The sequence below is a fragment of the Montipora capricornis genome, chromosome 2 (genome assembly GCF_036669925.1).
Source record: "Montipora capricornis isolate CH-2021 chromosome 2, ASM3666992v2, whole genome shotgun sequence".
NCBI classification, from domain to species: domain Eukaryota; kingdom Metazoa; phylum Cnidaria; class Anthozoa; order Scleractinia; family Acroporidae; genus Montipora; species Montipora capricornis.
Window position 1 is genome coordinate 26,055,872 of NC_090884.1, and position 12,500 is coordinate 26,068,371.

Here is a 12,500-nt window from a genome sequence, read left to right on the forward strand (position 1 = left end):
GCAGCCAAAATAACAATAGATAAATTGAACGTAGCAGAAATCTCCCAAAATGTTTTTCGCTGATTGTAACTTTTTATATCCCCGGCACAAAATTTATGTTGTTTTCATGTGTTACCCACGTCCGAAATGACAAAAACACCAAGCAATTCACGAAGCTTTAATCACACATCACCATTTTTCAACAACACTCTCTCTCCGCATTGCGCGTACATGTCTATCCCGGATGAACACGTCACTCGCGCGAACTTCCGTTTCCCGTTTATGCCATCCTAACATACACCCCCTCCGAGAAAAAGGGTCGTCCTCGACACTTATGAAAAGTAACAATGAGGTGATCCTTCCGAGGTACAACGCTCGTGAGAAGTTTCCTACCGTTTCCTTAACAAAACTAACTTGAAAAAACTATTCTCGCTTCTGAAAATCCACATCTTTCTCCTCTGTTCACATGGGTACAACACTAGTACCAATAAGTCGCATCCGCTTACGTCGCTGGTAAACATTTCCTGTGCATGATATTAATGCAGTCCATGCCACTTTTGGGCGATGACACGAGAATCGAAGTGCCTTGTTTTTTTTTTTTTTAACCGAACTAAGATATCAGCAAAAGTGCGTTCAGAATTCATGGCCTGACACTGGTGTTGGGCACAAGTTCATTGGATGCAGTCCTGGATATCCAGTGTTCGTTTGATAACCTATTAAGGTACAGGGGTACAGTCCATGAGAACCAAAGATCATCGGATGCTGAACTGGGGCAACTACCGGTACAGCAAACTGAAGCGGGGACTACTGTGGAGTTGGGGCACTTATGCTCCAGGCTGAAACAGGATACTGCATTGGTTGGTCTCCTGACATGGGTGCAAGGTCATGGGAAACTGCATGAGCAACAGATCGACTTTCGTAAACGGGATTACGCAGAGTGCCATAAGTCAAGATAGTCGGAGAACGCCTCTGTCGTTGCTGTCTGGGCTCATGTTCAACAGCATCCTCCTGACCACCAACATCCTGGGTTAAAGCGTCTGGACCATAGTGGAGTAGAGGATCCTCTCTCTCATTGCTGGATGCGGGAGTTACTTCTTCTACAACACTCTCCTCATTGCATGGTTTCCCTTGATGAACAGCATCTCGTCCCGGTGGCCTGTTAGGTTCAGCTGGCCACTCGTCTTCACTGCTTTCATCCCCAGAAACCTCTTCCACCGGTGCAGATACCGTGGGCTTGATCCTTGTCTTATGACGTGTTCTTCGCTGAGTCTGCCTACTTTGTTGGGTGACTCCGCTTGGGATATCCACACGGAGATGGTTGCATGGTCTTAACAGGTTCCTGTGTAGCGTTCTTGTTCCACCGGGCCCACCCTCAGGCTTGACCTCGTACAATGGGCTGTTGCCCCCTCTACGACTGACAACTACGTGAAGCCTTTCTTCCCAGCAGTGGACCAGGACCGCCTGGTCGTGTCGCGTACAGTTATACGCGTGAACTACTTGATTTAGATGATCTGCCCAGCGTGATTTCTGTGTTTCTGTGAAGGTGCGGAGCATACTCAGAAGAGTGCGGTTAAATCGCTCTACCTGACCATTGCCTTGTGGGTGATATGGAGTGGTGCGAGAGTGTACTACCCCACAGAGCTTTTCTAGCTCATGCTGAAGGTGGTTTTCAAACTCTCTTCCCTGATCATAATAAATCTTTAATGGAAAGCCAAATCGTAAGATAAAATCATTGTACAGTTTCTGAGCAACTGTTCGTGCTGATTTTTTTGGTGGCATAAGCCTGCGCATAACGAGTGAAATGGTCCGTAACAACAAGGATATATTAATAACCTCCTTTACTCCTTTCCAGGTAGAGAACGTCAATGGCGACCAGTTCAAACGGTGAGGTGGTCTCAATATTTTGTAATGGGGCTCTTGTCTTGAGAGTAGGTGGCTTCCGTTTAAACAAGACAAAGCTACTTCTTCATGAATGGGACCATCTCTCAGTTGACACGGATTGGATACTGAGAAGACATACTGTCTTCTGAATAGAATCCTTAAGGGCAAGAACTGACTTGATACTGGACGGGTCCATTCTTGTAACCCCCTCCGGAAACCATACGCCCAAGGAACACAACCTCTCTCTTGGACAGTTTACACTTCTCCGGCTCTAATTTAACTACATGATTTCATAATCGGCCAAGGCCTTTGCGCATATGTTCAATATGTTCTTCAAATGTTGCACTAAACACAATTATGTTATCTAGATATGGCACACATATTGTATCCCTTAAATCTCCTAGGCAGTTCTCCATAAATCGCTGGAAGGCCGCTGGCGCACGTGACAAGCCGAGTGGGATTCGCACCCATGAATAAAGGCCCCAAGGAGTGAGGAAAGCCGTTAACGGCTGACTTTTGAGACTCATGAACCCCTGGTGGTAAGCTCTTCCCTGGTCTAGCACCGAAAACCAAGACTTTCCAACAAGGTTGTCCAAAGTCTCTTGTATCCTGAGTATCGGGTGGCGATCTGGTCGGGTCTTTTTGTTTAGTGCTCTGACGTCCACACACAGTCTTAAAGTTCCGTCCTTCTTTCTCACACAAACCACAGGCGAACTATATGACGATGTCGAACGTCGAATAAAGTTTTGGTTTAGCTAATCTTCTATGTAGGCATTCACCTCTGGGTAAAATGGTTTAGGTACTGCGACATAATTCTGTACAGGAGTGTGATCAACAAGGTCTAACTCAAGCTCCAGTTCCTTGATACATCCAATATCGTTACCGTCCCTTGCAAATGAATCTTGCTCCTCCGTCAGTGGTTTAAAAATCATTTTCTTCTGGTCGGGTTTAAGACCCTGGACGTCTATGTCCTTTATGTGTGGTGGGATACTGATAGGTTTTCCAGCTTTCATAGAAGCTTGCGGTTCATTCAGTGATTCTCCAGGGGTGTTTTCGGATCTCCTTTCCTGGTTTGCTTCATCGGTTCCCTCAGTGTCTTTCAATGTAACCTCAACTGGTGTGACTGATTGGACGAGTTTTAGTCGGCCGAGCGAGGTTCGCCCTCTGAGTACGATATCATGGTCAGTGTTGTTAACAATGTCAATTCCAACTTGACATGACTTTCCTCTCTTAATAGTTAACAAGGTCTCTTGGACTTCCAAACCACTGGGCCAAGGGCAGGCTTCATCCTGCTCGAACAATACCGGTGTTAGTCCTTCTATTGGTCTCGTATTTGCTCTGCAAGTGACTTTTTGACTCTGTCTCGGAGGTATTGTAATGCTATGATTCATGGTCTTAATGGAGCAAAGTTCAGTATTATTTAGGCTTTGGATAAAACTCACCAGCTTTGAGGCAGTTTGGCTGTCGAGGCCAGTACAACTAGAAGTAATTAACTGGTGAAGTACCTGATTCTCACTAACCGTTTTGAATTAACGGGGAGTCCAGCGATTGTTCAGTAACAAGAAAGGGGAGTGCAAATTCATCCTTAGATGACCACAGTCTAACGTTCAGCTCCACCCATCCTATGTATGGTACCTTACTACCGTTGGCAGCAGTCACGTTCAGTTCGATGTCCAATAATTCTGATATGTCCTTAACAGCGATGTCAGGAAAATTTCTCCTTACAAACCCGTCAGATATTATTGATACTTGGGCGCCCGTGTCCCAAAGTACCTTAATCTCTCCCTTGACAGTACATCTTTTCCCAATCAATCCCACCACAGTGTATGGCATGCTGTTGTGGTGTCAGACGACTAACAAAGATGCTATTGCTGGGGTCCGCATTATCTTGCATTGTCCTGTTGGACAGGTGTGCAATTGCAGCGCACAGAACTTTGTGTTCCTGCCAGTGTTTCCTGTGACAATTCTGACTACAATACTTTACAGCCTTGCATTTTGAACATTGTAAAAATCTCTTTATTTGCGACTGAACTTTACCACAGCCGTTACATCGGAGGGACTTGTTGCTGTTACTGTCGACTATTCCATGTCCCGCGGGAATAGTCGTCTGTCGTTTCCCTGGCGACTACCCCGGTTCTTATTTCTATGGCATTCACGATCCAGGTATCCTGCATAACCGCAAGCAAAACAATGGTCACACTCATCACCTCTCCGACACTGCTGACAATTCTGGCAACCCCAACGTTGATAGCGACGACTTGGCTGATAACTGTTTCCAGGGCCTCTGTTTGTAGGTTGTCTCCCGCCAGCCAGGCGTTGCTGTTGGATTCCCACGACCATTAACCCGATCTTTGAGGTCACTGATTTCTGACTTAATTTGACGGATTTCAGCCAGGAATGCTTGGTTGCTCTCTGAAGTTGTATTCTTGGGTCTTGTTTCCTTGTCTTCCCTCGGCACCTCACATGCGTTTACTTTTGCTGTTTTTTGGCGCTCTGAGGCCAATTTGGCACTCCTCTCTGCTTGTTGTGACGCTAGTTCATTCACCTGTTTTATGAGTTCTTCGTCTGTGAGTCCCGTTGGTCTGAGGTCGGATGCGAGGATATCATCACGCAGACCTTTCTGAATCAGTGCCGGCCCATAATTAAATTCACAGTCTGACTCTTGACTTGCAAAATTTACTTTGCTACGCAAATCCAATGCACGGAGTAAGAACTGCTGGGGTAACTCATTTTTTTGTTGACAGACAGTGGCTAATAACTGATAAACTTCGGTGGCTTCTGTGTGCACTCTCTGAAGTGCACACAGAGGATCCGCCGCAACTTAGACAGCGAGAGGTCAGTTAAGGTCTCATAACGTCTGAGGCTGCTATGCGGGGAAATTGCACGAATCACGGCGTCCACAATCTCACTTTCGTTGTAATCCCGTTTTAGGCCAGAGTCAATTTGGTGCATTAAAGACACAAAAGTTAGTTTCTCTGTCTGCCCAGGCTCACCAATTTGACCGGAAATCTTGAATTCTCTGCATAGGAGAGAGGGGCCCGCTTTGGATTTTGCTAGCTGGTTCAGAATATGCCCCACCCCCTGTTCTTGTTTTGGTTTTTCACTGGTAGTTTTGGTTTCACTTATTACTCCAGTAGCGGCTGGCTTTATGTTAACTCCAGCAGTCGACTTACTCAGTGGTTCAAGCGGCGGTGTACTTCCTTTCACGTACGCCAGTAGTTGTTCGAGGCACATCTGTGCTAATTTTTCATCGCCTGCCATTTTACTTTCGATTCCTTCTCTAATAATTTGGTTGGTTGCATCTTACTTTTACTGTTAAGATCGTCTTCAAGTCCTATGATTTCGATCATTTCACCTAAGGTACTCTCATTTTGGTCAAATAATCGCGCTTCACTTCAAGCTGTAGTTGCTCCATGTTCCCACGATAATAATAATAACCTTCAAAAATTAATGCAAGCGTACAGTTCTGGTTGAGAATACGCTAACAAGTGGCGACTCCCAAAAACCCGTTCACGGGTGCACTCTACTTTTCAACTCTAAAATGTACTCCTAGCGTGGGCACCTGACTAGTTTTCCTCTATTTGTTCTCACTCCACGTGGTCGTTCACCATATCCATACCGTTCGCATTAACTCCACTGATTCTATTTCCAAAACCGTCCAGAATTTCATCCAGCGAAGGCTTCGTGGTTTATAGTTCGTCCTGGCAGGGTCGCCAAAACGTTACCCACGTCCGAAATGACAAAACACCCAGCAATTTGCACTTCACGAAGGTTCAATCGAATATCATCATTTTACAACATCGCTCTCTCTCCGCATTGCGCGTACATATCTATCCCGGATGAACACGTCACTCGCGCGAACTTCCGTTTCCGGTTTATGCCATCCTAACACCTGTCGCAAGTTTAGTTACTGATGGCCTTTTTTTTTATTCTCGATCGACACTTCCTAAAAACTACCTTGTGTATCAATATTTATTTACTTTTGCATCAATAGTTGTTTTGTATAAAGAAGGCTAACAAAGTCTGTTCAATGCTTAGTTCGCATTTTTGAGCGTTAAAATAGAATTTTCGGCCGTATGTTTCTGGCAGCAAAGTCGTATATTTTGGGGTCAACCATCCAGATACTAACCCCGCCGGACAGTAATTAACGTCAGTGAACGTTTGTCGTGGAAACTGTCAGACACTCAGAGAACACGCTTAAATTTGCTGTGAAAAAGAAGTTGAACTTCATGTCAGCCTTGAAGCCAATGTTTCTCGAATCCCATTTATTTTCTTCAATCTTTCTGGCTTGAGTATTTTACATCTTACTTCCTGGAAAACAAAACGCCGCTCAGTTGACAGTTATGGAATAAAGCACTGTGTCAAGTTACTGCACTACCACACGTACGCAATGCGTACCTACTTTTAAAAACTCTCGCCTCTCCTTTCGACACCTTTATTTTTACCCCGTGCAATTTCGTAAAAGAAATGTTCCAAACTGATGCTAAGATAAAGAAGTTTAACAGTTAATTTTGCTTTTCTAATCGAAAGTACATAACTTGCCAAATTTTAAGGTCCATCTCCAATATGGGAAATTCAATTATTTCGAGCGTAATTTTTATACATATGGCCGTCGTGCGAGAGGTGGGTCGAGTAAACTATGACGTCATCTGACCATCTCCTTGAGACATTGGATGCTTACCATTTAGCCAAATAATCCGGATGGAATGATCGTTGCATAAAGGTAAGCGATTTGCCAAATTTATTGACCGACCGGATGAGAATGGCGCATATTTACTCGATCTTGCGAAAAAGGCCTGGAAACGGAACGATTCTCGCAAATGGTAAGGGAATTTCCCATGTTTGGTTCCGAATGGAAAAAGTGGACTACCTCTGGAAGTTGTCCACAATTTCCGAAAAGATTTTCCGGAAAAATTGTCTTTCCATTTGACCTCAAACTGAAATTTCCGGATTGTTTGGCCAAATGGCAAGCACCCAATGCCTCAACTCAGCTTTTATTCGTCACAGGTTACTCGTTACTCGTCAGACTGATGGTGGAGTTTTCGTTATGCGAACATCGTACATCGCCATGTTGGATCATTGAAACAGTGCATCTGTCATAAGCCTTCTTTTGTTCTTCATTGTTCATCATTGTTATATCTGTACCCGTCTCTATAGACCGAATGCATAAATGGCGGCCAAAAAATATATTATTTTGTTTATTTGCTAATTAGACTCACTAGCCTCGTTTGCATGGACAAAATACAAAAGAAATGTTACTTAAGAGCGAGGCTAGTGAGTCTAATTAGCACATAAACAAAAGAATACATTTTTGGCGGCCATTTATGCATTTGGTCTATGAGTTGGTTGAAGGATACATACTGTTTTTTTTCTTTTTTTTTTTTTTCGTATTAAACTTTTACTATCTGCGTTTTGAAATCTGAATCTTAAGTGGTAATTTACTCAATTGAAAAAGAAATGTACTGGTTGTGTGTGTATACTACAAATACTAATAATTATTTTTTTAAAACAAAGGGGTTTTTAAGACCGGACAGAGATTTAAATCTATTTACCGTCATTTGACTTAAGAATTGTCGCTCTAGAAGTATCTTAATCTAGACAAACACACGGGGTTTGTTGGAGAGAAAAAACACGCAGTATCAAAAACAAGTTCTAGAAAAGAAGAAACCTTGTATAGGTGGCAACATTTCTGGTCATACACATCATCGACTTTAATTGTCAGTAAACAAACAAAGCATGATTCCTGGACTTTCTTTTTATTTCTTAAATTCTTAGTAATCGTTTGTGGACTTCAAATAGGCAGCGGTGACTAGCTGTTTTGGCGAAAATACTACTTTGAGGGTCTATTTTTGCAGGTGTCGACGTACGATGACATGCTTCGAGATAAACCACGTTTAATTCGTTCTTAACAATACTGAAAGCTTTGAAAGTATAACAACACTCATTCGTCTTGAGTTGAAAAACAGAGTGAAGTAGAGATGAAGATCTGTCCAACACGTTTATTTCACTCAACACCATCAGTTTGTAAGCTTATAATATTTGAATATTTTGGTATAATCTTTGAAGATGATTTAATGTTCATTTCTACTACTGAATAGGAGAGGCTAAGAAGATAAGAAAAATTTAAATAATCGCGTAATGAATCATTCATCAAAGTAGGCGTAATGTTTGCCATTTACAAAAGTTCGTTACAGTGGTTTGTTCACCGCAAATATCACCGTCTGATGTTGGTTTACAATCCCTTCTCAGGGGTGAGATCGGACGTAAGCCTGTAAAGCCCCTATCAATTCACATTTGACATCACTCACCCACCCAGACCATGCATGAATGTGGAAAGAGGACAGATTCCTTTGGATACATGACCTAGGACAAAGCTTTATTTATCACAGCACAGCGGTCACTTCAGAAGTCTCGCATGTCAGATTCCAAACAGGAGACATTGTGTCGGAACTTGGAAGTTATTTTTCTTGGGTGTAAATTGTTCATGACCTCATCTATTCGGGATGTGGATTTTAAATTTAATGGCCTGATTAGTGCGAGAAGCGAAGGTGGTGAACGTGTTTTGAGGGCCTTAGCGAATGCTGTTTGAGCTACTTTGAGAACTTTTGTTTGTCGTTTTAAAATTGGGAAGCGCTGTGTCAGAGTGACAAGGAATTAATTTTTTTGTCTCAAGATCAATTTCTTCCAGGAAACTAGGAAAAAGCAACAGCAATTTTCGTCTCTGTAAAATGACTTAAATTTGAAGCTTCAGTTTGCATTTGTCTATTCTTTTCTCAGGTTACAATCTTAGAAACAGGAAGGACACACTGGCCTGGAATAGGAGTGGTGCCCACTGGTTACTCAGAGACTGTAATGCCAGGATGGGAAAAGCAATCTCTAGGATACCACACTGATGACGGGAAAATCTATCACAGCTCAGCTCAGCTTCGATACGATTATTTTGGCCACGATACTGAAGGTCTGTCACTGTATATCTCCTGCACTTTTTTTTGTATTTTTGTTCTTTTTAGCCCATAAAACTACAGATAGTCTCTCGAAAGGGCAAATTTCACTTTGCTCACTTTTTAAGGTGTTTTCCAAAAACTGAATTTTAGTGGGTCTTTTAGCAGTGCTTTAACATTGCTATGGCAACAGTTTGGGACTCGCAGACACCCTTAACAAGTTGCCTGACAATAGCACTATAAATGCATGTTTCCCTACTGAAAGGAATCCTTTTCCATTGGAAACCCATTGTTACCGGTGCAAAACCCTTTCGAGCCTCCTTACCAGACTACCTACCACGACGACGCGAACATCAGCTAAAAACAAATTTGCATTATTCTGGTTATTTTGCGTTTATCCCAAGTCCTTCGCCGTGGAAAGCCCGTATTCCAGGATTGAATGGGCTAGAACAGTATAGCTGTTTAAAGCGATAATTGAAATTTATCGTTGGGGACTCACGTCCTCTAGATAACCGGCAAAGAAATGTACAAAAATTGAAAATGCTCGTGCGTGGCGCGCAGGACGTACAGAGGTTGTGCTTTTAAAACCTACTGGTTTCTCCCGTTGTCGTCCTCGTTGCTTAAAGCTCACTATTCTTCAAGAAACTACTCCTTGGTATTACATTATTATGTAATTAGAAAGCGAAGAACTGCTGTTTGATGCCTGCTATTCTTAGTTTTCACTCAAGTGATAAAAGGACGTTTCTTTAGAACGAAATAGAGAAAACGTTGACATTCGAAAAGCCGTAGTAGTTTAGTTGTCAGCTCTCTTTGTAACCATATTATTTATAGCGTTATCATCCAACCATGAGACGCCAATTTCGTGCATGTGGTTTGACACGAACCACGGTGAAACACTGGAACGAGGCGTTATCCATGAGCTTCATGCAATGGTCCGGTTTCAAGTTCTCTGTGACCGTTGAATAAAAACACGAAGGACGCATTTTTACAGGGTTAGCCTTCATGTGAAGTAAATGTATTTTCACAAATTCTCCAACGAGGCCCCCTTCTGCAGGTATTTGTAAATATTTTCAGTTCAGATGGTGGCTAACCCTGTAAAAATGCGTCCTCAGTGTTTTTATTCAGCGGTCATGTGGAGAACTACTTGAAACTGGACTATTGATAAGGCATCAAACTCTAGTGAACTCATTTCTTAATTTTCATTTTTAATAACACGTATTAGAATACAGAAAGGCAAATCACCAAAGCAATGCAATTTTTCGTAATAAGAAAGTTGCCGACTGCAAGAGACAGTTTGTCCACCCGCCCTCTCCACCGTACCTCTCTTTGTGTAGGTCACGTGATCTCAATGCCATGTGCTCTCACAGGCGACCCAGGCTCGGCGGGTAAAAATTATAAGGATTAGTATGAGAATCCCGATAACAAACATTCAAATAGATATTTACACCCAAAATTTCTCAATAAAAAAGCTGTACGTTATTGTGCCGATACCTTTCTCGCTTTCTGTGCGGTTATTTGCCTGATTTAACACGATTTAAGCAACCTCACCGCTTCCCAGGTTGTCACTCGTACATAAATAAAAGAAAAGGCTGGAAAGTAAATGCTAGCTTACCTCGCATCTCGCTGAAAACACCACATTTCTCCGGCATCAGCCACGCTCAAACTCCGGCAATGGCCACACGGATAAATTTACGTCTCGAACAAGTTTCAAGGTCCAGCGGGTATCCATTGCTTGGAAACAGCGATGAATATTTAAATATTGAAAATCCTTCGAGGCTCCGCGTGTCCAAATTCGTTGTAAGCGAGCCTTTATTTATTTAACTTTGCCAGTCAAGCTGACAGAGCGCCACAACAGCTTGCGCCAATTACTGTGGCCCCTTTTTTACCCTCCCAACCATGATACACAATAGAAGACAGACCACAACACCGGGAACTACGTGCCCTACTCTTAGCGACAAGTGTGTGGATTCTTTTACGTCCCACAGGATTATGAACATTGAAGGGTTGTGAGACAGGGCCTACGGTTTATCGTCCTTGTCCGAGAAGACTAGAGAGTCTAACCATTTGCTGATGTAATTACTAAGGCAGCACTTTCTCCTCAGTTACTTAAAGACCCTGAGTGTTGGGTTAGGGTTAGGAATGTGAGGTAAGCTAGAATTACTTTCCAGCCTTTCCTTTATATATGTACGAGTGAAAACCCGGAAAACTGAGAAGTCGCTTGATTCGCGTTAAATCAGGCAAATAAGTACGGCTTTTTTATTGAAAACTTTTGCTTGTAAATATCTTTGAGTGTTTGTTATCGGGATTCCCATACAAATTCTCATAATTTTTTTTTACCTTCCGAGCCTGGGGGTCTTATGGTGTTCTTCGCTTCGTGTGCGTTGAATGGATTTTAGAATTTGATGACGTGACTGTGAAAACCATCTATTGTTTTCTTTCTTCTCTCATGCCTCCACACCTATGCCTCCAGCCCCCTCACTCCTCCCCCCCCTTCCCTACAAAGAACACTGAGCTTACACCCGTCCAATGCGTCCTCCGAACCCCAACCCCCTCAGTTTTTCCGCGCCCGCTACGGCCCAAACACTTGAAAACAACAAAATCTGTTTTCTCGTGTTTGGAAACCCTGATGAAACGTTCGCACTCGCTTTTGGAACAGTACATATCTGACCACCTTGAGCCACTTTAAATAATATAATTTTTAAACTATGTTTTCTCTTGACGTGTAGGCCATCGGATGGCTCGTCGAGGAGATTTGATTCGCTGCACAGCAATGTTTGAGCATCGAGCAAACGGCAAAGTCCCAATTTGCTTCACTCTGAATGGCGAGAAGATAGTCACCACTGGTGATCCTACTTCTTCTTTTTCTGTTCCTTGCTCATCCTTATATCCTTACTTAGCTTTAAGTGATGGATGCAGCGTTTTAGTCAAGGTATATTCACTAAGTAGCTTTTTTATCTTGCGAACTTAAGATCAATTCTCTACAACTGATACAGTAACCTAAGTCTGAGCTTGGAAACGTTACTTGTTGGCGTGTCCTTCCCTTGCACGTGCCTGAATTGTTCTTTTAGCTCCAATGATCCGTGTTTGAGGTATTTAAACTAGTGAAACATTTATATTTCCCGGATTTTATTTAATTTTAAGATTTTTAGTCTGGAAAGTTCAGGATTTGAACCCTCTGACATCTGATCTTTGCGCTACCGGCACAGCGCCGGCTCTCTTCCAGTTGAGCTTTCAAGCTAACTAGAATCCGGTATTTGGTCGTCATCATGTGGATTAACTCTAAGCCCTTAGAGGGAGTGAAAAAAAGCGTTTTAAGATTTTTAGGTCATAGCTCTTATGAACCGATTACGAACCGCCGTTATAAACCGATTACGTTTGCAAAAGCCTAATCCTTTCTTATATTCCATATATTTGGTCTTCAAGTTCTCCCTATATTAATTTAAAGAGGAAAAGAATCGGATTATTGTTTTGGAATATTTTGGAATATGTTATAATTTCGCTTCTTGAAAAAACGGAGACAATAAATGGCTTTTTCACTCAGGCGATTAGAATTTCGAAAAAAAAGCTCATCATAATTATATCAGAATGCGTATCACTATTTATGATATTCACGAAATCATTCGTTTCATTTACTTCTCTAGATTTGCTGCGAAGAAAATGAAGAATATAATGCGGCAAAGTTTGCAGAAATAAAAAAGG

At 42.4% G+C, this 12,500-nt stretch overlaps 1 protein-coding gene and 1 long non-coding RNA gene across 2 annotated transcripts in view; one reads left to right on the forward strand and one right to left on the reverse strand.

Moving 5' to 3' along the window:
• Positions 1-12,500, forward strand: part of LOC138037883 (uncharacterized) — an 18,322-nt gene that overhangs the window by 4,227 nt on the left and 1,595 nt on the right. The window contains exons 3-5 of the mRNA XM_068883737.1: positions 8,638-8,818; positions 11,528-11,730; positions 12,443-12,500. The exon at positions 12,443-12,500 is cut by the window's right edge and continues 1,595 nt beyond it. Coding sequence (XP_068739838.1) covers positions 8,638-8,818; positions 11,528-11,730; positions 12,443-12,500 — 442 coding nt within the window. The remainder of the gene's footprint in view (positions 1-8,637; positions 8,819-11,527; positions 11,731-12,442) is intronic.
• Positions 5,873-12,500, reverse strand: part of LOC138039179 (uncharacterized) — a 28,505-nt gene continuing 21,877 nt past the window's right edge. Inside the window, exon 3 of the long non-coding RNA XR_011130383.1 lies at positions 5,873-6,171. This is a non-coding gene — a long non-coding RNA (uncharacterized lncRNA). The remainder of the gene's footprint in view (positions 6,172-12,500) is intronic.